The sequence below is a fragment of the Epinephelus fuscoguttatus genome, linkage group LG2 (genome assembly GCF_011397635.1).
Source record: "Epinephelus fuscoguttatus linkage group LG2, E.fuscoguttatus.final_Chr_v1".
Taxonomy (NCBI): domain Eukaryota; kingdom Metazoa; phylum Chordata; class Actinopteri; order Perciformes; family Serranidae; genus Epinephelus; species Epinephelus fuscoguttatus.
The window spans coordinates 25,306,657-25,334,589 of record NC_064753.1 but is presented as its reverse complement, the minus strand read 5'-3'; the positions used below and the strand labels follow the sequence as shown (position 1 = coordinate 25,334,589).

General features: G+C 41.8%; 1 protein-coding gene across 1 annotated transcript; it reads left to right on the top strand.

The window, feature by feature from the left end:
* Positions 1–614: 614 nt before the first annotated feature.
* fam120b (family with sequence similarity 120B) lies at positions 615–25,150 on the top strand. Its single transcript, XM_049565338.1, has 15 exons — positions 615–677; positions 1,056–1,166; positions 2,338–2,528; positions 2,684–2,817; positions 3,014–3,136; positions 3,331–3,522; positions 3,727–3,991; positions 4,080–4,263; positions 6,077–6,178; positions 7,294–7,466; positions 10,479–10,571; positions 16,487–16,693; positions 16,850–16,991; positions 22,457–22,748; positions 22,852–25,150. The coding sequence occupies exons 2-15, from the start codon at positions 1,058–1,060 to the stop codon at positions 22,880–22,882; spliced, it is 2,238 nt and encodes a 745-aa protein (XP_049421295.1). The 5' UTR covers positions 615–677; positions 1,056–1,057; the 3' UTR covers positions 22,883–25,150.
* Positions 25,151–27,933: the final 2,783 nt, after the last annotated feature.

The following is a 27,933-nucleotide window of genomic DNA, read 5'->3' as shown; positions in this document are numbered from 1 at the left end:
TCATGAGTCCAGTGGTTAGAACTCTGCAGTGTAGCCAGGAGGGGCAGATTTACAACACAGCTCCTCCCTCCTTGAAGATCAGTTGACTGGGAGGGGTGGATTGTCCTCCCACTCCACAGAGCATCTGGCTGAGGGACGACAGATGCTGACAGCTGGACTGACATCCAGCATATGTCCCTTTCTTTATTCCTGTTCCACTCAGACAATAGAGTGGAAGGGACGGGGGTGCTTTGTGTTCAGAAGGTAGACCTAATAGCTTGTGACTCCAGAAAAGAGCCCCCATTCTCCAGGAGAGCCTGGAGAGCAATTAGTCTCTGATCCTAGCCTGGGGAGTTATTAAGGGTGGACTGGGCCCACAAAACCCTCAATGGGCTATTCTCATTCATGTCACATCAAGATGTTTATTTTTCATCACAGCATTAGTACAGTGATAGTCTGAATAAGATGTACAAGTTGTGCTCAAGGGATAAATTTTGTTTTGGGGTCTGCATGGTCTTTTATATTTGGATTAATCACACTAATCACTCCGTATTACTACCACTGCTCTGTGTGGGCTCAGTGCGCCGAGCACGTGCGCTTTGTTTTGCAGCGTGATGACGCCACGCGTACATTGCAGGAAGTAATTCACACCAAACAAACACAGGATACATGCTGCTCGTGTAAACCAAGATTATAAAGTAAGTTTTTGCTATGTTAACCATTTCTGTGGGGAGAAAGCATTAACAGACACATCTTAGTATGAGACGAGTTGGTTTGTAAAGACAGGAATAGCGACAACGTCGCAATGTATGAGTTTAGCGGCTAGAAGCTAAGCTAACTGTTAGCATTCAGGTCTGCGCTCACTGAACACTGAACTGTTTAACCTGTGGAGATATGTATCGTCCTGCAGCAATGTCAAACCGAAACGATGTCACTCATTTAATGATTAAAATTAACAAGTACGGAGCACGTGACTTTAAAGTGGCAGTCTGATAAACTGGCATAATTGTAGCACCTTGCTGAGTTACCTTAAATGTCTCCAATGAATTTATTCTCACTCTGTTTCCTCTCTGCAGGGATGGGAGTGAAAGGTCTTCAGTACTTCATGGACTGTTGCTGTCCAGGAGCCTCTGTGACTGTGAACCTGAGAGAGATGGCCAGACAACATGCTGACAAGAGCCAGCAAGGTTTCACTACCACAGCTAACACTACCACTTGAGTGTATATCAGTGTGCAAGTAGTGAGACAGTGTGGGGAGCTGTGCTGAATGTGTCTGAAAACTGATTTTGCATTCTTGTCAAGATTACTGTTGTTTAGTCAGGGGGTGGGGGCTATGATGGGCATACTAGTATCAATCTTAATTCTTATGGTGCCTCTCTACTAGAAAAGCAGACGAGAGTTACACGGTCCTTCACAGGTGCACGCAGAATACAGCAGGGACACTCAGCCTGCTTTGCCTGGGGGCAACTTTTGAAAAACGACAGGAGACTAAATTAGGACACCTGATTCTAATTTGTCCTGACTCATTAACTGACTCATTAACTTAACTTATTACTTAATGTAACTTGGCACAAGGATTGACGCTGGGCCTATATGACAGTTAAATCAGATATTTTAATGCATTAGTAGCTGCAACTGAGTCGGGGGGAACCTCCTCTGGCACTTTTTTAACCTTTTTTAATTTGGAAGAGGTCAAACATAGAGAAATAAAACAAAATATAAAGAGATCGCTCAGGATGATGCAGTATGAATGAACATGCTGCTTTATAAAATCAGTGCAGGCATATAAAGTGTATACACCTGTCCACCTGTCCTGGTTTTATAAAAGATTTTCTAATAATTAGACATTAGACAAAGTGAGGTTTTACACTTTTGTCATACTTAAATTGAAGCATTATTGATTTTACAGATCTGTCTTAATTGCTGTCCGTTATGAAAGTTGTCATCTTCTGCACTGCATTGTGGGATATTTATGCCAGTCTAGTGTCCAGTGTTTGTATACTGCAATCTTTCACCGTAAATAGGATGTAATTCATATACTGTTACTCTCATACAAAGTTGTCAATCATAACTAAAAAAAAAACCTAATCTACTGTTTTAACATATCAAATAGCATGTTAGTATGGAATTTCGGACACAGCTGTGGACCTTAAGCATGAGCGATGCTAGTAGTTAGTTTGAAAAAAGTTTTGACGAACTAATAGCTGTAAGCTTTTTAAAGCATTAGATAAAAACAAACAAACAAACAAACAAACAAACAGGAAACATTTCTTGACTATTATGTAGGTTGTGTCTCTTGTCAGAGTAGGTTTATGTGCAGCTCTGCTCTCTTTCATTTGTATTTTCACTCTTGTTTAGACCCCACAATCGTTGTGGATGGCATGGCCTGCCTACGCCACTGGTACTCATGTAAGGACTGGATTTGTGGGGGGCAGTGGCGGGAGTACATGGATGTGCTAAAGCACTGGGTGGAGGCCTTCACCTCAGCAGGCATCAGACTGGTCTTCTTCTTTGATGGGGTGGTGGAGGAGAAGAAGAGACAGGCGTGGGTGAGGACAGAAACTCTGTCAACTTGTGGTGTTCCAATATTGGACTCAAATATGTAATAATCAGTTGACTACTGTCTGTAGTTACAGAGTTTATTGACAGTTGTTTTAATTCATCTGATGAATCTCCTGTATACAACATATTCTCCTGTCCATAGGTGAAGAGGAGACGCAGAGTGAACGGGGACGTTTCTAAAATGTTTCGTCACGTGAAGGCATACGGAGAGCAGCCCGGTAGAGATCTCTTTTGTCTGCCTTCTGGTCTGGCATCATTCACACGCTTTGCTCTCAGGTCAGCACTTACAAGAGAGACTACAATACTGTAGTCTTCTTGTACAAAATGTATACACAGTGATAATGAAATTAGTGTATTTAAAAGACTATGCTTCACTAGATGGGGTTTGATTTGATATCTTATGATGGTTCCTGTTACTGCTGTTTATGGTGGAATCATTGTCTCTATCATTGTTTAATATTGTTGCCTACAGCTCACTGGGTCAGGAAGTGTTTTGCTCGGTGCAGGAAGCTGACTATGAGATTGCCAGCTATGCTCGTCAGCATGGCAGTATGGGCATTCTGGGACAGGACTCAGACTTCATCATATACGATAGGTTTGCTAAAATTATCATGTCTTAATACTTTTGTACTTTGTTGGATTAAAAAAAAAACTTCAAATTTGCTGAGAAAGACTTGCACTACAACTCACCAATCAGTGAACTTAAAATGCTGGGATTTTATGTTACTGTTAATCATGGAAAATGTGGATGAACTTTCTGAACTGAACATGTAGTTTTGTTTTCCAAAGTGCCCCCTACTTGTCTGTGGCAAAGCTGCGGATAGACAGCCTCACCACTGTCCTGTACGACCGACAGAGACTCTGCCAAACCATTGGACTGGCTGTTACCCAGCTACCGCTGCTGGCCTGTCTCCTAGGAAACGATGTGGTGTCAGAGGAGCGGATGCAGCATGTCAGAAACAACGCCATGGAAACATACAGGTGTCTGTCTTTTAATATTTGTTAAAATATATCTCCCAAAATAAGTCATACCTAGTGTTTAGTTATAAGAACATGAAGACTGGATGCACCCATTCATAATGTAAAACCATATTTTCCGCTTCATTTTTAGCCATTTGATAATGAGCCAACTTAGTTCAAACGTACATGGGGACATTACATGACCATAATTTTATTGCTTCCCAGAACAAATGATCCTGCATCACACTCTGGTGCTCCTCAGGGGCAGATGGTGCTAGCTGTATCCCATCTTGTGTGTTCCTTGTGGAATAGAGAGGAGCAACAGACTGGGCTCATCCCTCAGTCTCTGGATTTGTCAGCTCCTCAAAAAGAACTAGTGAAGAAGGGGGTTCGCTCCTATTTACTGCCTGGGCAGGAAGGTCTTCAGCAAGGTGACATTTCTGTGCCTCCCTGTGGCTTTGAGAAACATGTTAGTCCAGAAATATTAAAGGTACGTTCTTTACATCATTCTGTCTTTGACGCTGTGAGAGTAACTATTGCCACATTGGCTTATTATGTTTTTAATTTTCTTCCCCCAGGCATGTAGAGAGAAGCACGTAGCAGCAGAGGGTTACATGGTTTACAGTGTTCTGTGTGAGGGAGTCATTGAATGTAGCAACACTCTGGAGGACGAGGAGGACGCTGAGTTGCAGCCTCAGGCTCTTGTCTACAAGCCATGCAGACAACGCATCTATGGGCTGCTGCTGCTGCAGGGGCATGATGGTGGGACAGTAGATTTACTGCAGCTCATAAACACACACACGTACAGTACAGGCCAAAAGTTTGGACACACCTTCTCATTCAATGCATTTTCTTTATTTTCATGACTATTTACATTGTAGATTCTACACAAAAAAAGGTGAAATAACTGAAAACATGTTTTATATTCTAGTTTCTTCAAAATAGCCACCCTTTGCTCTGATTACTGCTTTGCACACTCTTGGCATTCTCTCCATGAACTTCAAGAGGTAGTCACCTGAAATGGTTTCCACTTCACAGGTGTGCCTTATCAGGGTTAATTAGTGGAATTTCTTGCTTTATCAATGGGGTTGGGACCATCAGTTGTGTTGTGCAGAAGTCAGGTTAATACACAGCCGACAGCCCTATTGGACAACTGTTAAAATTCATATTATGGCAAGAACCAATCAGCTAACTAAAGAAAAACCAGTGGCCATCATTACTTTAAGAAATGAAGGTCAGTCAGTCTGGAAAATTGCAAAAACTTTAAATGTGTCCCCAAGTGGAGTCGCAAAAACCATCAAGCGCTACAACGAAACTGGCACACATGAGGACCGACCCAGGAAAGGAAGACCAAGAGTCACCTCTGCTTCTGAGGATAAGTTCATCCGAGTCACCAGCCTCAGAAATCGCAAGTTAACAGCAGCTCAGATCAGAGACCAGATGAATGCCACACAGAGTTCTAGCAGCAGACCCATCTCTAGAACAACTGTTAAGAGGAGACTGCGCGAATCAGGCCTTCATGGTCAAATAGCTGCTAGGAAACCACAGCTAAGGAGAGGCAACAAGCAGAAGAGATTTGTTTGGGCCAAGAAACACAAGGAATGGACATTAGACCAGTGGAAATCTGTGCTTTGGTCTGATGAGTCCAAATTTGAGATCTTTGGTTCCAACCGCCGTGTCTTTGTGAGACGCAGAAAAGGTGAACGGATGGATTCCACATGCCTGGTTCCCACTGTGAAGCATGGAGGAGGAGGTGTGATGGTGTGGGGGTGTTTTGCTGGTGACACTGTTGGGGATTTATTCAAAACTGAAGGCACGCTGAACCAGCATGGCTACCACAGCATCCTGCAGCGACATGCCATCCCATCCGGTTTGCGATTAGTTGGACGATCATTTATTTTTCAACAGGACAATGACCCCAAACACACCTCCAGGCTGTGTAAGGGCTATTTGACCAAGAAGGAGAGTGATGGAGTGCTGCGGCAGATGACCTGGCCTCCACAGTCACCGGACCTGAACCCAATCGAGATGGTTTGGGGTGAGCTGGACCGCAGAGTGAAGGCAAAGGGGCCAACAAATGCTAAACACCTCTGGGAACTCCTTCAAGACTGTTGGAAAACCATTTCAGGTGACTACCTCTTGAAGCTCATGGAGAGAATGCCAAGAGTGTGCAAAGCAGTAATCAGAGCAAAGGGTGGCTATTTTGAAGAAACTAGAATATAAAACATGTTTTCAGTTATTTCACCTTTTTTGTTAAGTACATAACTCCACATGTGTTCATTCATAGTTTTGATGCCTTCAGTGAGAATCTACAATGTAAATAGTCATGAAAATAAAGAAAACGCATTGAATGAGAAGGTGTGTCCAAACTTTTGGCCTGTACTGTAGATACAAATGCACTATGGCAACACCATACACTCAGTCCAAAAACCACATATCTAAGCATGAAGTCACAAACAGACAAATGTTCATGTGAAGGTAGACACCTGCAGATTTGTTGTGGTTGAAAGAACAAACAAAAATGTTTTTTTTTTTTTGGCAGTCCAAGACTAATCTTGATTTTGCGTGTCCTCAGGCAGCAGTGACGACCTTCCAGCAATTAAGGAATGGTTTGTCTACCCTGGAAATCCTCTGAAGGAACCTGAAATAGTTCCTGCTGTCCCAATCAGCCTTCCAGGTACTGTACTTGATAGTTTCTACATATATTGGTCTCTGTATTTTTTAGCTCAGGTTAGGACAAAATCTGGATCCAATCTAGGAAGACCAGCTGATGCAAATGAAAAAGATGAAGGTATGAGGGGTTTTGATGATTTTCTTCTCGTTAGGATGACATTTTCCCAGTCTTGGGTAATGCACTCTAAATTTACAAAGCTAAGATAAGCAACAAAGACAATATCAACAAACTAGTTATTTGGTAATGGAAAAATCTACAATGTTTCCAGGGAATGGAAACTTAAAGGGACACATATATATTGTTTACTCTGGACCCTATTTTCACATGTTTTTGTGTCTCAGTGACTAATAGGAACAAAATTTTTTGAAACTGACGCAGCAGCGAAACTATAATGTAATGTATTCCCCACAGGCAGTTGTGCACTGTCAATTCATGGCCATTGAAAGTGCTTCTTTTTGCCACTGACAGGCTCCGATTGTTATTACAAGTGTCTGACGACATTACGGAAAAGACTCTACAAAGAAATTAAATGATTTTCTTTACCTATCGCTAGTCTGTTTTATTGTGACCATGTCTGGCTCACAGAAGTCTTGTTCTGAATCTCCCAAGAAGTGACTTGTTGCAGGAAAGGCAACTGTGAAAAATGCGGTGGAAACATTAGTGAGAGTTGGAGAGAGGATTGCAAGATTTCAATGAGGCTTCTCCTTGAGTAAAACTTGGTTACATGCACTAACAACCAGATTGGATCAGCTAAAGGCAAAGAAAATGTGTGATTTCTTTGTGGGATCTTTTCCATAATGTTGTAAAACGCTTCAAAAACGATCTGAACCTGTCAGTGGCAAAAACAAGCACTTTTAATGGACACAAATTGTCAGTGAACAGTTGTACATTGGGATTACATTGCAGCCTGTTTCACTGCTGCAGCTATGGCTGCCTCTCTCAATATTGGACCAATTTAAAAAACTGTTGTCGCCATTCATCACTTAGGCACAGAAACATAGGAAAATAGAGTGCAGGTTCAAAAATACCAAAGTTTTCTCTCGTTATGCTTAATACATCAAAGACATTATGTCACATTTCATGCAGTGATATTATTGTTTCTCTGTCTCAATGTGTAGGTGATCAGCCCAGTCTGGACTCGTTATGGTTTGGTTCTGGTTCTGAAGTTTCTGCTCTTCGCCTGACATGCTTCCTTTCGATTTTTGACTGCCAGGAGTTCTCAGAGTTGCATGGAGCCATTGAGGACTCTCTCCTGGCTGCTCTCTGCCTGGTCACTCACATAGTCCTCCAGGTAGTGTCAATTCTGTCTTGTTTCTTTGATAGATTTCAACAGGAGATGAAAGAAAAGGAAACAGAGCACATTAGCCAAATTCAAACCAATGCTGAGGAGAGTAGTTATTGAACAAAAATGAAATGAATTTCACAGGAAAAGGTGTGTATGAAGGGAAACTGTAAACCTCAGTCAAAGATTTGTACAGGCAGTCCAATGATTTGATTATGGAAGTTATTCACCTCCATGTTTCCTCATGTTTCACTGTGACTGATGTGACTGTTTTGGTTTCTTCAGTCAGGCTGCATGTTTGGCTTAGCCTCAATGAAGAAATTAAGCCGTGAAATGAAACAGTGGAGCACAATGGCATCAGTTTGTACTTAGGCGTTTCATAATGGCAGTGTATGGGTAGTGAAGCCTCACCTGGTGATTTATGTAAACAAAAAATGAAAGACCAAATGTTTTCAGTGACAATTGAACACACAAGGCAGCTTTTGATTTAGGATTTACATCTATAACATATACAACAATTACTCCGCTCTTTTGTCAACTTGTGATTTGAAGTTAAACATCACTTGTTGACGGTCTGTTCTGTGTTGTTTTGTCACTGCTTAATGGTCCCCACTATCACCCACTGAGTGTCCAGTTTAGCCACAGACACTGGTCTTTGTAACTCCAGCTCTTGCGTCAACAACTCCTCTGATAACCACCCAGGGGCTTTGAATATCTTAAGACCCATTTCTTAATTCACTTTATAACAGTCTTGTCCATGTTTTGCTTGTAAATTTTCAGCTATAAACACGTGGGCTGTTTTTAATCCTGTTGTAATGCCTTGTTTTTGATTTTAATTCCTTCAACACAGTGACTACTTTTCAAAGTGTGTGAAAGAAGAAGAGATGTGTGTTTTTGGTTTGTACATATTGCATTGACGTCATCTGACTGAGCTTCAAAACAGCAGAGATCACAAGATCACATCACCAGGATAAAGATGCGTGCGTCATTTTGCAGAAGCTAAACAAAAATTAGATTGTACATTCATACATTCATTGATCAACAATATAACAAACGAAGTCCTTAAGTTATAGCTCAAATGACCTGAATCTTAAGTGTTATCTTGAGTTTTCAAAAAGTGCTCATGAGGTTAGACTTGCCTTGCATATTTCCAAATAATGCTTATATTCCAAACATCTTTTTGTGTCACAAAATATTCCATACATTAGTTTTGTATCTCAAGGGAGTGTGATTTAGTATTGCACCTCTCCACGTTGTTTGACTCCTGATGGACATTGACAAAAAAAATTTCAAAATCAAAGCAGCAGAACCAGAGATATCGTCTCTTTTTTTATTCCAAGCACTCTTCCTCCTGTCAGAATCACAATGCAACTCAAGGTTTGGGTGTTTTTTGCTAGCAGTGTAGTGTAGCCCCGAGTCTTTTGCCTCTAGCAAAGAGGAGGAGTAGGCTCGAGGTCTGGTAAGTTCAAGATTTTTAATGCCTCTGTGTCTTGCAACAGCCGTAACTGGAGGTATTATGTTTTTGGGTTGTCTGTCTCATTCCCATGAACGTGACATCTCAGAAAGCCTTGAGGGAATGTCTTCAAATTTGGCACAAACGTCCAGTTGGAGACAAGAATGAACAGAGTAGATTTTGTTGGTTAAAGCTCAAAGGTCAGTCATATTTTCAGTCATAACTTAAGAATTCAGATGCTAATTGTCACAACACTTCAGACGAATGTCAAACAGAATAAAATCATGAAGTGATTACATTTTATGTCTAAAAGGGCAATGGTCAACTTCACTGTGACATCATAATGTTCTACAAAATCACTTTTCTGGCCTATACTCCACACCATAACTCAGGAACAGATGGGGAGACATTTGGTCAGAATTGGTGGCACTAATCTTGGGTGTCCATCTTGAAACTGGGTTGATTGTCTAGATCTTCTGTGCTGCCGGGTTGAAGACGTGTGTGAAGCATCCACATTTTAGAATGTGTAGCTTCTCTGCAGCAACATCCATATTATTAAGCACTGCCTACTATCATGGCTACTTATGAGTCTGTAAACTGTCACTGCAACTTGACTGGTTGGCAGAGGCATACAGCCGTGAGATGGTAATTCTAGTTTCATTTTCAAACTTGTGGTCTTCATGACTCAAGTGACATCACTTAAGGATGATTCAATTTTGTGCAGCTCCCTCTGGAGCAGCAAGACTTCATACAACTTTTTACATATATGCAATAGTGCTCCCCAGTATCTGTAAACGGACTTTGATGTGTAAAATTGGTGTAGTTCCCCTTTAATGGTACAAGTCTTGTATTTAATTGAGGAACTGTGTCCTCTCCTGCTGTATCCTCATGTAGTTATTAAGTTGAACCAAATAAGTTCCTAACATTTAAGCTCTACAATTGCAGCTCTAGTTTACAATAAAAACGTGATCAGTTTGCTATGAAGGAGCAGTGTTAGACTCTGGCTCTGGTTGACTGGCCACAGTCAAACACACGATCAGTGAAGTTTTAACCAACTAACTGAACAGGATTTTAACCCGACACCTTTGTAAGTTAGAGCTGTTTCTACAATATAATTTTACCCATCAGCACTTTGTTCAGACAGACAGAGATACAGAGGTCAATAGACCGCCTTTCAGACAGATGTAGATTTTTTTGGAAAACAGACAGACAGACACTTGGAGTCAATCATTTAAGTGGCTGAAGGAGCAACAGACAGACAGCAGAGCGGCTTGTTTGACGGCTCGTTAGCTGAGTAGTCAGGCTGACAGACAACAGTAGCTGTTGTTGTGCGATCACTACGGCATTCACATTCCCTCGTCACTCTTCAATTTAAATAGCTTCAGGGTTTGTTTGTTTTGTACACACAGCTGGGCAGCCTTGTTTCTGCATTCAGCATTGTTTCTTTCTATGTTGAATTGTTGCACAGAGAGCAGACAAAACAAACTGACCCACACAGAAGACGCACTGGGATGTGATTGCATTGGCTAACCATATATTTTCCTTTGTGTTTGTGTGTGTGTTTTCAGGTCCAAACTTTGTCTCAAGAGGATGTTGATGCCTACCTGAGCCAGGCTGTGTGTCTGAGACTAAAATCCCCCAAGGAGCTCCAACAGATCAAGGTCAGTTTCAAACATAAACGCACACACACTGCATATATGCGCCACTGTTTATTATTTTCAACCAATAATACCCACGCTTTTAAAAAGGAGCACATCAGTCTACTGATTTCCACTCATTCATTTTGTCCGAATGCACCATAAAGTCGTGGAGTTTCCTGCTGCGAGAAGACAATGTCCTCTGCAGTTTACAGTAAACAAGGTTGTCTTGTGACAAACACAGCTCAGAAAATGTTTCCAATAATAGAAAGTGAGACGAAAAATGGGGAGAAAACACAAATAAGCTGCTGATTGAGTCTTCAGAAAATCAAACAAACAAGCACACAACCAAAACACCCCAAACAATTATGGTTAAACTCTAAAGTGGCTGTAAAGCAAATGGCAATTTTTGTATTATAGATTTTTAAAAAATCAAATGCTGAAATTAAAACACATATGTTTCCATATTCTTTATTTATTTATTTATTTTTTTGATGAATAAGATCCCAAATAACATATTGACAAGCACAACCTGAAAACTGATGGCTTATTATGATATGACTGTCACAACTGAAGCAGCTGTAGTTACATTTTATATCTGTAAACAGTTTTGCAGTTGTTATAGCTGATGATCAAGTTTATTGTGTAAACTACAAACAAAGTAGCACTACCTGCTGACGCTGGTAAAACATGTTACATAACTCTTAAACGTCCAGTGTGCAGGATTTATTGGCATCTAGCAGTGAGGCTGCAGAATTGAAACCGCTCCCGTTTGCCAAATCTGTAGGAGAACTATGGTGGCTAATGCAAATGGCCCTTTCAAGAGCCAGTGCTTGATTTGTCCACTCTGGGTTACTGTAGAATACGTCAGACTCCATGGCAGAGGGACCTCTTGTATATAGGTATAAACAGCTCAATTTGAGGTCATGGGAATCCTAAATGCTATATCATAGCAGATGAGAGAAATTTTCCTTGAGGTCTTTCCTCAGAAAGGGATCTCTTGGTTAAGGTTAGGAAAAAAGTTGTGGTTTGGGTTAAAATGAATGGATTTCTGTCAGAAAGGGCCTTCTGGGAGTCTACAAGGAAAACTAGTAGGCAGCTGGACTTGCTTGAGTTTCTTGAAGACGTTTCACCTCTCATTCAAGAGGCTTCCTCAGTTCTGAACTGGATGAGAGGTGAAAACATCTTCAAGAAACTCAAGCAAGTCCAGTTCCCTGTGATGAAGCACTTTGGATTGTGAACTGTAGTAGATGGGGAAAACAACTTGTAAAATGCCACGTGCCAGTTTCGGTGCTTGCAGCACTACTGTGTGAAAATGGCTGAGGCCAAGTTTAAGTGCATGTTTACATGTTACATTGTTGTAAGGGTAGTGTAGGTCCTCAGGGGGAATAGCTCAGTGCATGGTGGCCAAAACCAAGTGAAGTGCTCGTGTCTTGTTTCCCAACTGCGGGTTGAAGTCAACGGGGGAACCAGTGTCACCGATGGCGGTCTGGAAGCTGAAGCAGCAATGGTTATCAGCTTTTTGTTACCTAGCTGTTTTAGAGTGGTAGAACCAGTCAGTATACACTTTAGTTTGCGTGATCTGTCACAATACTGTTGTTGACAGGAGATTAGTGAAGTTCATATTTACTTTTCAATGACCGTAATAATGATAATAACGATAAGGAAGAAGATATACTTTAAAGAAATTAATTTTAAAATTAACTGCATACTAAATAGTCATTGCAATGTTGTTCTTAGAAAATTGAATTTCCTCATGAGGGATGTGCGCGATGAGTCGACTAGTCGACTAAACATTGCTACCATTGCTAGTCAGCACCAGAAATACTAGTTGGTTAAACTTTTCATTAAAATTACTACTTAATTGATGTGGCCTACACATCTAAATTTCACTGAAAAGGTTAGATCTTTTTAGCTGAATGTTGCTTTACGAAAAAAAACAAGCATTTGTGAACTTCTAATATGAAGAACACAGTTAAGCAAAAACAAAAAACCCACATCTTGTAAAGCCAGCATAGTTTGGTGGGATTTTTATTTTTTACTTACTGACTTGTTTTCATGTTTCGTGGGATAATTTGCAAAGTCCATAATGCACAGTGCAAAGTGCCATGCATTAACGTAGCGTTTAAAATTCTATTAGGTTTTTGAAAAATGTTATTATTGATCTCAGATGGCTTATGGTGATGTTAAGCTAAGTTTAACCTTCCTTTTAAAAGTCAGGGACATTAGTTGTTAGGACGATCGCTGTTCCTCATATCGTTCAGCCCTACACTGAGACCAGCGGGACAGCATCCTTACTTCTGTCTCGTCCCAGAGTCGTCAGTGAGCCCCGTGGATCCGACTAGTGAGCTCTCACAGATGCGAGCATCATCGAGTCAGCTGTGCTTTTCCATCTTCTGGGAAAATGGCTGCAGTGTTTGCTGCCTTGTTGTAGCCCCATTTATTTTTACGGCTTAATTACCATACTTAGGTCTAGTAATTTGTATTTTTGCTGCTCGTCTGTTTTCTACACAATAATTAGGGCTGGGCGTTGATTTGAATATGCTGTCTGGGAGAAGTTCAGAGCTGCAGCAGGAGGTTAACTGAGTGACTAGTGTATGGATTAACTACACACACAGACTAAGCACATGCCAAAGGTGGGATAACACACAGTCAGTTTTTAATATTTGATTGTGTATGCAGTTGTGTGCACAGAGAAACCTGCAGTGCAAAGTCAAAACCTGCCTCTGTGTTTTTCCACAACACCCCCCAAAGAAGCAAAGATTTTTATAAAGTTAGATAAGTGTGTGTGCATGAGCGTGAGTGTTCAAATGAGTGAAAATGAGTCACACTATTTGTGTGTGTGTGTTTAGGGGAAAGGGGTTGTGGGTAGGTTTTGGGATGCGTCGGTTTCATTGCAACATTCCTCCCCATGGGACCGTGATTGTGGCGTGTGTGTGTGTGTGTGTATGTGTGTGTGTGACAGAGAGAGTGTGCTGGCGACAGTCGCCTGTCTGTCCTGGCTGACGCTCACCACATGGAGCTATTTACACCAAGCACACTCCGCCCCGCTGGACACACACACCACACGTTTCTGTCTTTGTTTCTCTCACTCGGTGTGTTCTCATGTTCTCCTGCTTTATACTCTCGACCACTTTCCCTCTTTTGTCTCTCTTCACGTTGCTCTTTACCTCTTGTCTCTCCGTCCTTTTGTGCCTGTGTGTTTGAGCGCTCCTTCAGGCTCTTGTGTCTCCGTCCAGTGGTTCATTGTTTTCAGAAGGTGAAGCTGTGTTTGACTGGAAGCAGGTGGCAGGCAGGGCTGTGTGTGTAAGTGTGTGTGTGTGTGTACACGTAATCACTGTTATCAGTGCTATCTGCCAGAGGACAGGTGACAGCAGAAAGCACACACACAGACATCTGCCTGCTGTTATCGACGGCTGTTGGCACCGTTAACTTGCTCTCCACTTCCTCGTCATCTTCATCCTCCTCCAGTTTCTTTTTTCTGCTCGTACACTGTTGCAGCCTTTTATGGTCTTTGTCAGCAAACAACATAACTGTCCTCCTGTTTTTCCTTTAATGGGTCAACTCAAACTATCGTAACGGAATCCATTATTTAAAAAAAAAAATCGCATTTATTTTGCAGAAGCACAAAACATCTGTAGAAAATCTTTTGTGTTTTTCTCTTTGTTTCAATATTAAATTGAGATGAGATGTTGTCTTTAAAGTGTCACTTTATTAAACAGTGGGTTTCATTGGATATTGAATAACTTGCTGACTCACTTGTGTATATCTTAAATTGTGGATTGGACTGCTTTCTTCCAACAATACAGAAACTCATGGAGCTTTACATTCATAAAAATACATAACCAAAATGTTTTTTCATCCTCACCTTTCCCTTCCTCATGTCTTATCAATTTGTAGTGTACTGAGGGTGCATGCCGGTTCTTTAAAAGTCTTCAAATGTCTTCAATTTTGTAAATATTAGGTCTTAAAAGTCATTAAATAGTCTTAAAAGTTGATTTTGTGAGGTCTTAATTGACACAAACATTTAATCTAATTTTATTTATTGATCTTTTAATTCATTTTTGTCAAAATGAGTTGAGCCCTTCTGTGTGAAAGTTCACATTTCTGGTGTTACAAATCTTAAAACCTAACTTTGAATATAATATCGTCTCTTTACTTTATAATTGAACTCACCTGTTGGCAAAATGTAGATCAACCTAACTCACTCTAATAACCATATTCCTATTAAATAAACCTACCTTGGCACAGGACCACCTATATGGACTGCTGCTTATCTTTATACTCACCTGCAGTGCTTGAATAAGAAGATTATTTATCCGAAAATAAATCACCTTTTAAAGGTCTTAAAAAGCATTTCATGTGCGTATCTGGAGCCTGTAGACACCCTGAGCATATCATTCCATTAGAAAAACTCTACAGTCTCATTTAAATGTCACATATACTGCATTATTTCACTTTAAAATCAGTGTGAAATTTGTTGCAGTGAACAAATCCTAGCAAAGAAGTTTCACTGTCAAATAAAAAAAACCACAGCAGCCAATCACTTTCACCTAGCGGGCTGGATAGCTGGTGACAGTCGAGTGGGTGGTCTGAGTCGTATGTAATTGTGTGATTTATGCATCAGGATTGAGCAGATAAGGTTGTGCAAATTAGGGTTGGGAAACAACAATTATTTTAGCAGCTGAGAGTAAACTCTTAAGGAATTTGTTCCGGGTGGTGACACCGAGCATATTGAAGAAACAGATGGCTCTGTGCAGCAGGACTGTTTCAATGATGCTATGCTTCAGGAAGATGTTTGTGGTGTGTTGATTGAAACTAAAGGTGTTATGGATGCCTCAAACTCGCGACTTCTCTTTTAATTAAGTTAAGTTCAACAAGCTTTATTAATGTAAATGTCATGACAAATATGTCAGAGTGTGTAAGGTGAATTTATTATTGAGGGAGTGTGACTGCTTGTAAATGGATGTATGAAAACTAGTTGAGATTTCTTTGTCTAATGATAATTCATATTTTGCATCAATGATGTCAGTAAATTACAAGATTTTTTTACGGGAAAATTGGTCATCCTTGATGTGGCTGTCCAATCAGTGCTTTAGTAAATGTAGTCAATGAAAGCAAGAAATTTCTCATGCTGTTTTGACCGAGAAAGCTGAGTTGGCTGCTGCAAAATCTGTTCTTCTTCACGCATCCAGCGCCATCATTTGACATGACAGTGATGTAGCTGGATGCCAGGAAGAACCACAGTTTCAGCCTTGTCTTTTAGCATAACCATGGGCCGTTCTCTCGATCAGCGGTTCCCAACTGGTCAAGCCAGGGGGTCCAGATTTCTCCGTAGTCATTATTTTGCAGTCCCACAGTTTAATACATTCAGCGTCATACATAGTGTTTGGCCATGTGGTTGAGCTACTTTGCTGTCTCTGTAAAGTAGCTGTCGGTTAGTCACTCATTCTACAGCAGAAAACAGCACTTCAAAATAAAAGCTCTACGCTGGAAATTTACTGAACTTAACAATTAAATTAAGTGTGGTCACTTACAGTCCATTCAGAATGGGTCCACAACCCACTTTTGGACCAAGACCCTCCACTTGAGAACCACTGCTCTAGATGTTGCTCAAAAACAGAACTTTCTTGTTCTCTTTGCTTGTATTGTAAACTCTCTACATTTCCAAAAGCGAGACACACATCTCAAAATATGAGCGCATGAATACATTTATCATCAACACTGATTGGACATCCACATTAAACGTGGTGAATTTTCCCTTTAATTCACCTCTGTTGATGTCAGGTTTGACCTGCTGGCAGCTCAAAAGACAGTCACCATCACTGCAGTCATGGTTGTCTCATTTTCAAAGTACAGATACTCCAAAGTATCAAGCGTCATGTTAACGTACTACAAACCAAATGTAAAACCAATCTTTTTCTCTCCTCCATTCTCAGCTGCCTTTCCTATCCAGTCGTGCGGTGCAGCTGGGATCTCTCTACATCCGAGGACTGAGCCACCTGCTGGGTGCTAACTGTGCCAGTGGCTGCCCGCTGCCCAACGCTTCCCTCATGCCTTGGCACAGTTTCGATGGACGGCTGTTCCACTCAAAGTACCTGCTGGCACATAGCGGTACAGAGAAGTCTGTGTTGCTGGACAGCGATGTGAGTGGAGACAGAAAAACAAAAAGGGGAATGTGTGTGTGTGTGTTCTGTTGCAGCTGCTTGTATGATATGCTGTATTATTTTTTTACCGTTTATGAACAGTATGATTTTGAGACGTGTAATCCAAAGTGTGTTTTTGTCTATCTCTCTCTTCAGTCGTCCTGTTTGTCTCTTTTTCTCCACCTGAAAGAGAAACTTACAGAAACCTGCAGGAAGCAAGGCAGAGTTCTGCAGTCCAGACCCCGTGTAACAGAACATAAAACCACACCAGGACCCAGATACAGAGGAAGACACATAGGTGAGACATGAGACATACTGACATGTCTTTATAGATGCCCAATAGCTTCCTATAACTTCAGCCACCTGCCTTTTACAGACTGTTTTTAGTACAAGTGAACACTTTCTTCTTACTTATGACCGATGTTGTTTGTGGATGGTTGTCATCATGTAGGGGAAGAGACATCAACACTGTGGGTGTGAAGTTTTGTCTGTAAAGATGTTGCTGTATGCTACCCATACCCACATATCAAAAACATAACAAGGGTCACAATTAAAAAATTATGATACTAGTACCAATGCCACGACCCTCAAAGTGATACAGATACCAATAGAGAATTTAAAACCTTTTTCCCCACTTTATTTGATATCCATCATGTGAGTGGAAGCAATTAGCTGTGTGAAATGCCACCAAACGACACAGGCATGTAGTATAGCCATTGCATTGGACATTTTGGTGGCTCCTGGGCGCACTGAACATCCAGCTCCATCAATCACCAGACCACAGACTGTATGGGTTGTCTTGTTTCTAGATCTAAGTACAAAAGGATCAAATGCAGATATTGTTTAAGCGGAGAAGCTTCAATACTACTTGGCACTGGGTTACTTCAGCCACTACCTTACAGTTATTGAGTACCCATATCCAGTCCTATCAGTGTCTGTTTTTACCTCCAGGTACAAATAGACACTGAATTGTCACACTGCAACTATTCGACTATTTACACCCATCCCCATGACGCATATGGATCCAACAGTGTGCTGTGACTGGTTAGCACTGTTCACATTGACACGTCAAGGTTACAGATTTACATGAAAAAACTCACAAATGTACAGCCAGAGAGTCAGGTGATGTATTATAAAGGTCAGCACTATGCAGGAGGGTAGTAAGACACAGTGAGTGAGCACAGGTCTTTCACACAGGAGACAGGCGTTTGAGTCTCAAGCGAGTCAAGGTTTGGTCTATTATTTTCAGTTTTAGGATGAAGCTGCTGAATGAACATTGTGTACATAAACTTCAGAAGAATAGCTAAATGGACCTGTCTGTGTTTACATGATATTTAGACGTTGCCAGGACACCAAGACCACAATGGCTATTTACACCTGGGGAGTATTAAGTATTGCGTATGAAGTATTGCAAATGTTTTTTGAAATTTGCCAAATTTTCCACTGTTTCGAATCAACTTTGATGATTTTAAACATAAAATCATAATTATTTTAAGCACTTAAATGAGCATGTGCAGTTGTTTTAAAGAATATTTTTTATATTTGTTGAAATGCTTTGTGTTTTAAAAGTGATTTAATGCCTTTCATGTTTTCCCCTTCCTTTCTCTTACTCAACACTCGCTCTGTCTGTGATTGTTGGTTTTGTGTTGTTTCGTGTAACATAATTATGCTGCTATTTTGGCCAGGACTCTTTGGGGAAAAAAAGAGTTTTTGATCTTGTGACCATCCTGGTTAAATAGAGGTCAGAGAGAGAAAAACGTTTTGACCTGAATTAAGAAATATTATGGTGTCTCTAGGGCGCCCTGGTGGCCCAGTGGTTAAGATGCATACCATATAACCACAGTGTCCTTGATGCATATCTGGCTGGGGACCTTTGTCCCATGTCACATCCCTCTTTGTCTTCCTGGGTGTCCTTTCTGTACTGTAAAAGTTTCAATTAAAAGGCAATGGCCCCTAAAAACATAAAAGTGATTTTATAATGTCTGCATATTTTCAAGGCTCTAATAGGAGTTGGTCTTTATTTCCAATCACTGTCCAAAGCACAGAGAAGTAAAAACACTGAGGCTCATATGAGAAACTGATGAAAATACTCCTGGAGCTGAACAGAGAAGCAGCATTTTAATCTTGACAGTTCATCTGTGGTTGTAGTTCTCTGGTGCCCCTCACAGAACCACATTACCCAGAGGGCCGCGCTGTAACGAGCTCCATGTGTGCTGCGGCCTTAATGCATACTGCCCGTGTGTGTGCGCACACACACGCACACGTGCACGCTTGGATCCGAGACTTGCTTTGTCAGTGCACTAGTAATAGTAGGTTTCTGTTTATAGGCTGAGAGAGCTCTATTTTAAGACACACAACAAGACTAACTGATTACAGACCTCTCTCCTCTGTCTCTCCCCTCTTTGTGTTCCCCTTCCTCTCAGTCGTTCCCCTCCGTCTAACTCCTCAGCCTTTTATTTTTCTTCGTTTCTTTGCTTTATTTCTCGCTGTTGCTCTCTTTCTGGTGCTGTGTGCAGAGCCAGACGCCTTTCTGTCTTATTATACTCAGATTTTCAAACACGTCACACACCTACTATCTTGTTTTGTGTCAGTGTGGCCTGTCTGTATGTGATGCTCTTCACTGTACAGACTGGAGCTCTGTCCATACAAGACTCGTCTGTAGTTTACAGACTCACTGGGCAATCTCAGAAGACGACTCAGCAGCAGTTTATGAAACGTGAACCCGTATTTTCTGTTCAACCCTGTGACTCCTTGTAAACCTTTTGTGACTGTTCCTCTGCGTGCCCTGTTGGCGCAGAGTCTCTGAATTGCGCCGAACTGTCTGCGTTTTGCCCAAGTCGACCCTTGTGGGTCTCATGAGGATGTTCGGGGTTTTATAGATGGAAGGCTGTGCACTCTTTATACCTCAGTGTTTCATTTCTGCCAGACGCAGACACCAATCATTACTACAGAACTGTGGGGATATGGAGTGTGTGCCTGTGTGTGTGTGTGTGTGTGTGTGTGTGTGTGTGAGGGGGAGAGAGACAGAGAGTTTGTGTGTGCGTGAGAGTAGTGGTGGCGCTATGTGGTATCGTTGAGGGCCCGGTTTGGTTTTTGTTTGGAATCAGGCCTGATGTTTAGTCTCCTCAGCAAATATCTCCTCTGCCCGCCTGCCCTTGCAATTACACTCCAGCAGTGAATCCAGTATAGCTGCTCTCCCACATCTTTTCAGGTTATTTCTGTCCAAAAAGACAAAAAGTAAATGAAGACAACCTCATTTTCAGATTCGTAGAGTGCGTTTTACTTTGGCTGAGAGAAGTGATGTACCTCTCTCCTCCAGTCTGTCCTCCAGTAGTGTTCATTTTCCTTCACACACATTTAAATCCCGACACAGGAAGAACATATTTTCTCTAATCTCCCTCTTTAATCTTATTTGTCTCCCTCTTTTGGTTTTATTCTGAATCTCTAAGAAACTGAGACTTTTCCGAAGACATGTCGACCACAGAAACAGATCTGAAAGAAGTGTTGGTGCTTGCGGCCTGACTGACACATCCACTTAAGCATGGCGTGCTTTCATGTGCCTTTTTTCTGCACTTTCACACTCAGCGAGTGGATTGATGACAGGATGGTGGCCTGATTTAGTCGAGCAGGCTGCAGCTCCCTTTTGGCAAGATCTAAAGTTGGACTTGATGTTTTATTTCAAGCACTTTGTAATTGGCTTAAAATCTGCCACATCTGTCAAAGTTCTTTAAGTGAAAAGTTTGTCACAGGCTTTTCTGAGAGTGAGGATAGATTTTAATGGTAGCTAAACTGGAGTTGGGAAATATTGAGCTTTTTCTGACGGTTAATAGATTTTGTAACCAATAGTAGAGCAACCGACCATAAATACAAAACACATGTTTCATCTTAGTTTGTTTTTCTGTGAGATGACAGTTGACAAGGAGATCTGTGAGCATTCAGCTCCACGAAACCTTTCTGTCTCTGAATAATTCGGCTTTCGACACTGGCAGCGTTTGTCAGACTTGATGAGTGTGTATGTCCTCTGTGATATGCCGTTTGGTTTTTTTTGGCTGTTCTGTGGGAAGCCTTGAAATAATTGCGGACAGACTTTAAAGACAAGCTGTGTGCGTGTATGTGTGTGTGTGTGCGCGTTTGTTTGGGAGAGAGAGGAGCAATTGTTGATCCTTTTTGCACAGAGCGCGGCATTTAACCAACATCTACTAAGATTGCTGAATTGATTGCTGGCGTTGTCTCTTGGTTACATTAGATTATTCCTAGACTCCTAACACAAGTAAGGCTAGTAGAGGCTCATATTTCAGTAGAAAAACAACTTCACTACCACAGCTTCTCTGTTTTAGTTCACTTTTACTGCTCTCATCAGCATTGGTTTTGGCTTCAGCAGGCAGCTGTTTTCATCAGTCTTTGATAACCCTGCTGTACTCTACCTGCTCAGCACCAAACAGCAGACATACACAGGCTACATCCACACACACTTGAGAACCCCTAAAATGGAGACAGGGATGTGTTCTTGTCGGGACGGGCAGACATGCAGACTTTTTAAAACTACGACGCAGACACCCATGTTCACTTCCAGATTGGGTCTTATCAGTCATGACGTGTCAAGTCAAACATCATAGCTAGGTCTACATACTTTTTGTGATTTTATCCTTCTTGTGTGAGTACTGCCTTCTCATTGTCGTGGCCAGAAACGTTAGAAAGGTAACCATATTTGCTTTGCAGCGACAACCAATAAGTTTATCACTGCCTTGACCACACTAAGCCCTGTTTCCTCCGAGCAGTACGGTACGGATCAGTTCAGTTCAGTACGCTTTTTGCCCATTTCCATTGTGAAAAGTTGTGGATGGCACCAATGGAACTGTTCTGTACCGTCCCCATTTTTGGTCCCCCCTCTGTTGGGGTACCTAGCACACAGTTCCAGTACTAAAAGGTGGAGCTGTGAACACTGCAGTCCGTTGATTGGTCAGTAGTGGACGGTCACTCTTGCTCAGGGCTGAGTTGTGGCTGGTTTTGAAGCTTGTTCATACCATGAAGAGTTTTATGACTGCAAATATAAAATGAAAGGATGAATCGCTACCTCTCACAGCAGCTGTAGTCTGAGAAAAAAAGTAACTTTATTCACTGGGCCGACAGCTGGCGACTTTTAAGGTGAAACATGAACTTGTAATGTTACTCAATGCATGAGTTGACAACGTGAATCAATCAACGCACCTTAAATTTCACTGTGACAACTTGGACCATTTCTTTAGTTTTTATATGACATACACTTTTAGTAATGAGTGGATCTTCCAGTGTTTATATATATTAATTACGACTGGGTTATGTGAACTGCATATATTCTAATCCTCAAAAAAAAAAACATCACGGAGTGCCGTTCATGTGACACTAAACACCTGAACTTGCCTGAGAAGGACTAAATGCACAAACCAGCTATCTTTAAATATCCCATGGAGAGAGACTCTCACTGCAGCCTGTTTAATTTTGTTCTGAAAATGTCAGCGTGTAACCCCGTTCTGTGGACGATAAACGAGGTGCAGACTTCCATATGTGTCACTGCTAATGAGGAAATACAGTGAGTGCTGGACGGAGCAGGGAGTGACAACAACCCTGCCCACATTTAAGGGTACTGTTTGCGGTGGTAACCCTAGGGTCTAGGTACCACGTCTGAAGGGTACTTTTGGTTCCAAAGGTACGATACCGAAAGTGTTTGGTGGAAACAGGGCTTAAGTTTTCCTGTCGTTTAAATATGATATTTCTCACTTTCAGGCCGGCCTCCAGGTGGAGAGAACTGGAGAGAAAGAGGAGAGACGACAGGAGACCATCGACATGGAGGAGGAGGATGGAGGGAGAGAGGGGAGGCAAGAGGAGACCCGCGTGAATATGAAAACAGTGAGAGACTGTGGGACAGAGGAGGAGGGATGAGAGGAGGCCATTTTCACCCTCATTCTCATTCTTATTCTAACTGGCATGATGGAGGACCCCAGAACTGGAGCTGTCCTCCAAGACAGTCCAGAGGTCGATCGTACCGTAACACAGGAAGATACCAGCTGGCTCCGAGGTAACACCAGTGTGGAGCTAAATGTCCTCCTTCTTTAATGTTTCATCTGTTCTTATCTGCACTATAATGTCACATTTCATCCTCTCCTCTCCTCTCCTCTCAGATGGTCACAGCCTCCTGCACCAGGAACATAACTCGACCCTGAACAGAGAGGAGAGAAGAGGAGGATTAGAGGGGAGGATTGAGGAGTTAAGAGGATGGGAAACAGATGATGAAAGGAGCAGAGGAATCAAATTTCTCTGAACAAACTGATTAGTGAATTACCCGTCAGGAGTGTTTGTCTAAAGGATGCAGTAGGTAGAGAAATGGGGATTAAGAGGAGGCAGAATGAAGATCTTAGGAATACGTTATTCAATTTGCCATTTTAACCTGAATTTGTCTTTTTGTGCTTCTCAAAATAATCCCATAGACATACTTTCAAAGTCTATCAATTCAAAGCCTCTCCTTTATCTCAGGGTATCTTACCTTTCTCACTGTGGCAGAAAATGAACAGTATGCATGAGCACTCACCAAACAAACACAGAAATGAGCCACTTTGAAAATGCGCTGAGGAGTGGATTAGAGGTTAATCCTCAAGCCTGTTTTCACCTCTTATCTTTGACAATAAAAGGGCAGAGATCTTAAAAGCTGTGTGTGTCCAGTAGAATAATCCTTTTAAAGGAATGGTTTTAACTGGAGAAACAGTAATGCCGGTATCAGATATCGGCTGAAATAGGGCATCAGTACAGCAGATTTATACCCGCCTGTTAACTGATACCGAGAGCCGTTTGTGACATGTCAAAAACAAAGTGAGACAACTTGAGTTTCAGCTTTTGTCATTCACAGAAGAATGTGGTTGTCTGTAATGGATACTTATGGAGAAAGAGGTTTATATGTTTAACTGTTTTGTACTGACGTAAATGTTTTCTCTTGAGGCCGGTGCGTCCTTTCTTATTTGATGAGGTCGACCGTTAGTGTTTTATTAAAGGCCGTATGATAACGACAGTTTGGAGCAGGGAAAGCTGAACAATTTTTTTCAGTTATTCATACAGTAGTCACCTATAACCAGTGGTGTAGTGGAGGATATATTGAGGTATGCTGGGTACACCCACATCTTTTTCTGGCCATTTATAATATACCCACCTATAAGCTTAAAAGCTACTGGACAGTATACCCACTTTCTCCTTGGTAACCTACCCATCTACCTAGTCGTCCACCCACCTCATCAACTACCACGACACCACTGACTATAACTACAAAATGAAATTACTGACTGAGTTTAATTTACTGTGCCGCTCAAAGGCTACTGCCAGCAGCTACTGGCAACTTTTAAAGTGGAATGTTTTTTTGCATGTCACTCAATGAACAATTGACATCAATCAGTCAATCAAGATAAAAACCATTCCATTTGTTTTTATTGACTCTCTTGCATACGCTTTCAATTTCAACCAGTTAATGTGAACAGTAAATTGTTGCAAGCACACTCCAGGCACATTGCACTGCAACTCATTAGCAGACGACCACACAAGTTATTACGACTTTTACTGAAAGACCTGTAAGTCTTCCACCTCTGGCTTAGCTTAAAATCATGTATGAACAGCCCCTAATTAAACTTGATTTCTCACCTGAAGAGCCGATCTCCAGAGCTATGACTTGCTAGGCAATACCTTTTGGCCACTGTCTTTATAACGATGGGATCGTGGGTGGTTTAGTTTGAGATATTTAACAACCTCAATAATTAGTCTGTTCTTATCAATTCTCAGTCACACATGAGAAACAGTGACAGCAACAGAGTTCTCTTTCTGCATCCATAGTGAGGAGAGGAGTCGAGCTGCCATGGGAGCTGGTATGCTCAAGCAGGGAGTCAGTGGGGGGGGATGCATTTAATTCCAGGGTTGGCAAGGCAAGAAATAGGATAGTGGCGTAAAGTGCTGCGCGTCCAGGAGCACTGATGTGGGATTGCACATTAAAAATGATACGGGCGTATTTTTAACGTGCGGCATTCGCTGCCGGTGTGTTTTGGCCTTAAATATTCTGATGCACTCTGCAGCACTACCCTGCACTATCTAACAGCATGAAAAAAAGATGAGAAGACACCAACTGTGCACAGAAACTTTGGTCACTCAGCTGCTGTGACATTTTGCTATGGTATATAGCAATATACCCTTCAAATGCCATGGCTAAAGCCAGCTAGACAGCAAGGGTCATTCATGTGAGATCAAAAAGTACACTAGACGGTTGCCAATTAATGTGCACATGCCATCAACTGGACAGGGGGGTGATTGACTTAAAGTTACAGTAGAACACTGTCAGTGTTTTAATCTGTGAAAATGACGGATGGATGTATAATGAAACTTTGATCTTAAAATTGTGATCAAGACCGAAGTCAAATAAATGTGTCAGTATTTGTTGACAACATTTGACATGACAACACATGAAAACTCACTCCGTTTGAGTCAGTGCTTATTTTCATTACTTGTGGTTACAGTTGATGTTATCTTGAAACAATAGCATGGAGGATATTGAGTGCATGGGGATCAAAATGTTGTGTGTGTGTGTGTGTGTGTGTGTGTGTGTGTGTGTGTGTGTGTGTGTGTGTGTGTGTGTGTGTGTTGGGTTGATGAGGAATGTATAGCCTTTACAGTCAGGTCGTCTTCCTGTAGCACTGTGAACGTCGTAAAAACCCACTGGAGAGGAAAAGGATGCAGAGAAAGTTCCACAGCCTGAGTGCTCTCATTCCTTTATTCCTTTGTGTGTGTGTGTGTGTGTGTGTGTGTGTGTGTGTGTGTGTGTGTGTGTGTTTGCCTATAAGCAGAGCAGTAAAGAAATGTGAGTGAATTTCTAAACAAATGAGGGGAAGTCAGAGTGTTGATGCAATGATGGTGAGACAGTGTTTGGTGTGACAGAGCTGAGAGTTACATCATTTTTTGTTCACTTCCCACAGGCTTTGAAGCCCCCAGATTTAAAAACCCCTCAGCACATGGACAGTGCTTAAGACAGTAATCCTTACTTCATGTGTTGGTGTGTTGTGGTTTTTGGGGGGAATCATTCCCATTCTTTATGGATTTTGTAGCTGTATGATTACCAACATGTTAAAGATATACTATACAGGATTTTCCTGAAAACAATGTACAGACTCATACAGAAGTAATCCCTCTCAATCATCACTTACGACCCACTAGAAGTGTGTGGTGGTGTATTTTTCAGCAGAGACTCTGCCCTGTATTTTTTTATTTTCTTCTGTGTTAAGGACATTTATGGGTGTGTATCCCCACAGCACTCAGGTGACATCGGGGCTTTATTTAAAGATAGTGACCAGGTGCCAGAGCATAAGCAGCAGACATCCAAGAGACAACAGTGCTAGAAAAAATGCAAATACAGCAAAACACCAAAATGAGAATGAATCTGGGGTTGGCTTTCTTTCACTGGCGTGTGTGTTTACAAATAGTGACCGACCATCTGCATAGTATTCCTTTTAATTTCAAATTTAGAGCAATGAAAAGCATCAATTTGCATAGAAAGCTTGTGCAGATTGCCCTGATACACACTGTTGCATAAGTCCTTGGTTCCCTGAATCTCTACAACAGAGGTGAAGAGTGCAAAGTTAGCATGACCCATAAGCCTCGCTTCTACCAGTTTCAGTTTAATACCCTAAGAACCAGTACGTAACCCATATAGACATGCACCTAAAGCCTTGATCTGTTTAGTGTTACCACCATAGACAGTGCCCTATGTAGCTGCATCACTAGGCCCGTTTCCACTGAAGAAGTTCCTGATACTATTTGGGGGGCAGGAACTACTACAGCAACGTCCTCTCGCTTGGCCCTCTCAACCGCCGTGTCTTCACTGAGAGAGCGGAGTAGGAGGAAGGTTCCTGTAAAGTTATGGGCTCTTGATGTGACGTAATCGTTGCGCGACCATTTACCGGGGAGACGTAGGGACGCCGTTAGCTGATAGCCCTTAGCGGTGTCTGTAATAACTCACTAAATGGCCCGTGAAAAAAAAAAAAATTCCAGCAGATGTCTTAGTTACAACATGATTGAGCTAACTGGAGTAGTTTCATGTCGTATCTGACAACGGGAGGCTTTTAACAGATGAGGTCCTGATGTTAGCCTGCTGTTAGCTGTCCCTGGCAGCTGCAGCCACTGATGCTTTCTAGACATCGTGATTTCCCAAAACTGAATAAATACCACACATAGCAACACAAAACTGCTTTGGTAGCTCAGTCATGTTGTAACTAAGATATCCGCTGGAAAAAATATTTTTTTCACGGGCCATTTAGTGAGTTTTTTTTACATGACGGAGGAAGCTATATGAATCCCCGTCAGCTGAGTTTTAAATATTCCGGCTATTTTGTTGTTTTCTGTTGACATCACATCCCTCCTTGAGTATATCCAATCAGCACCAAGTAATCCCCAAGCCCCAGCCGGGAGTCTTTCGGGGCCGTTCTGAGTACCTACCCCGAGGCAGGGACTTGTTTAGCCCCTGTAAAAGTTCCGGAACTCTGTCCTTCGGGGGTTGTTCCTGCGGTGGAGACACGCACAAACGGCCCCGGCCCCGTAAAATTACCTCGAAGTTCCTGCAGTGGAAACGGGCCTACTGCTCCTTCCAACTCTCGTTGTATGTCCTCTTTACAGGTGATGCAGAGGTGTTGACTATCCACTGAATGGGGTTGCATGCTGACATGCAAAAAAGAACAGGTTGGAGTTTTTACAGTCTTCATGGGATATTTAAGAATAGTGGATATGCGCACTGAGTCCTTGTAGAGCAAGTGTAAAAGATCTCTCTTCACCAGTCAATGAACTGCAGTGTTTCTAACTCCACCTTTTAGTGTGCTAGGTACCTTGACAGAGGGATGACAAAAAAAGGGAGGGAATGGAGCGATTCTATTGGTACCCTCCACAACTTTTGACAATGAAAATGCCAAAATAGCTGTTCTAATGCGTAACGAAACTGAACTGAACCTGACTACTTGGTGGAAAAGAGGCTCTAGACTCACGGTGGCCCCATCTATGGGAATAAAGTTGAAATATAACAAGTCTTTCCTTTAATGTGACTGTGTTATATTCACACTGACCTGCCGAGGAAGACTTACAGAATGCTCTTAGTCTGGATATATGCAGATAACCAGACGACATGTTGTTTTCACATATAATCTGACGTGTAAAGCTGTCAGTGCATGTGTGAAAGGGGCCATTGGTTCCTT

Bases quoted from the DNA above. Each gene is read 5' to 3' on its own strand.
- fam120b (XM_049565338.1), top strand. From the start codon at position 1,058: ATGGGAGTGAAAGGTCTTCAGTACTTCATGGACTGTTGCTGTCCAGGA. The intron at 3,992-4,079 runs GTACGTTCTTTA...TTCTTCCCCCAG, and splicing joins TTAGTCCAGAAATATTAAAG to GCATGTAGAGAGAAGCACGT. The intron at 10,572-16,486 runs GTCAGTTTCAAA...CTCCATTCTCAG, and splicing joins AGGAGCTCCAACAGATCAAG to CTGCCTTTCCTATCCAGTCG.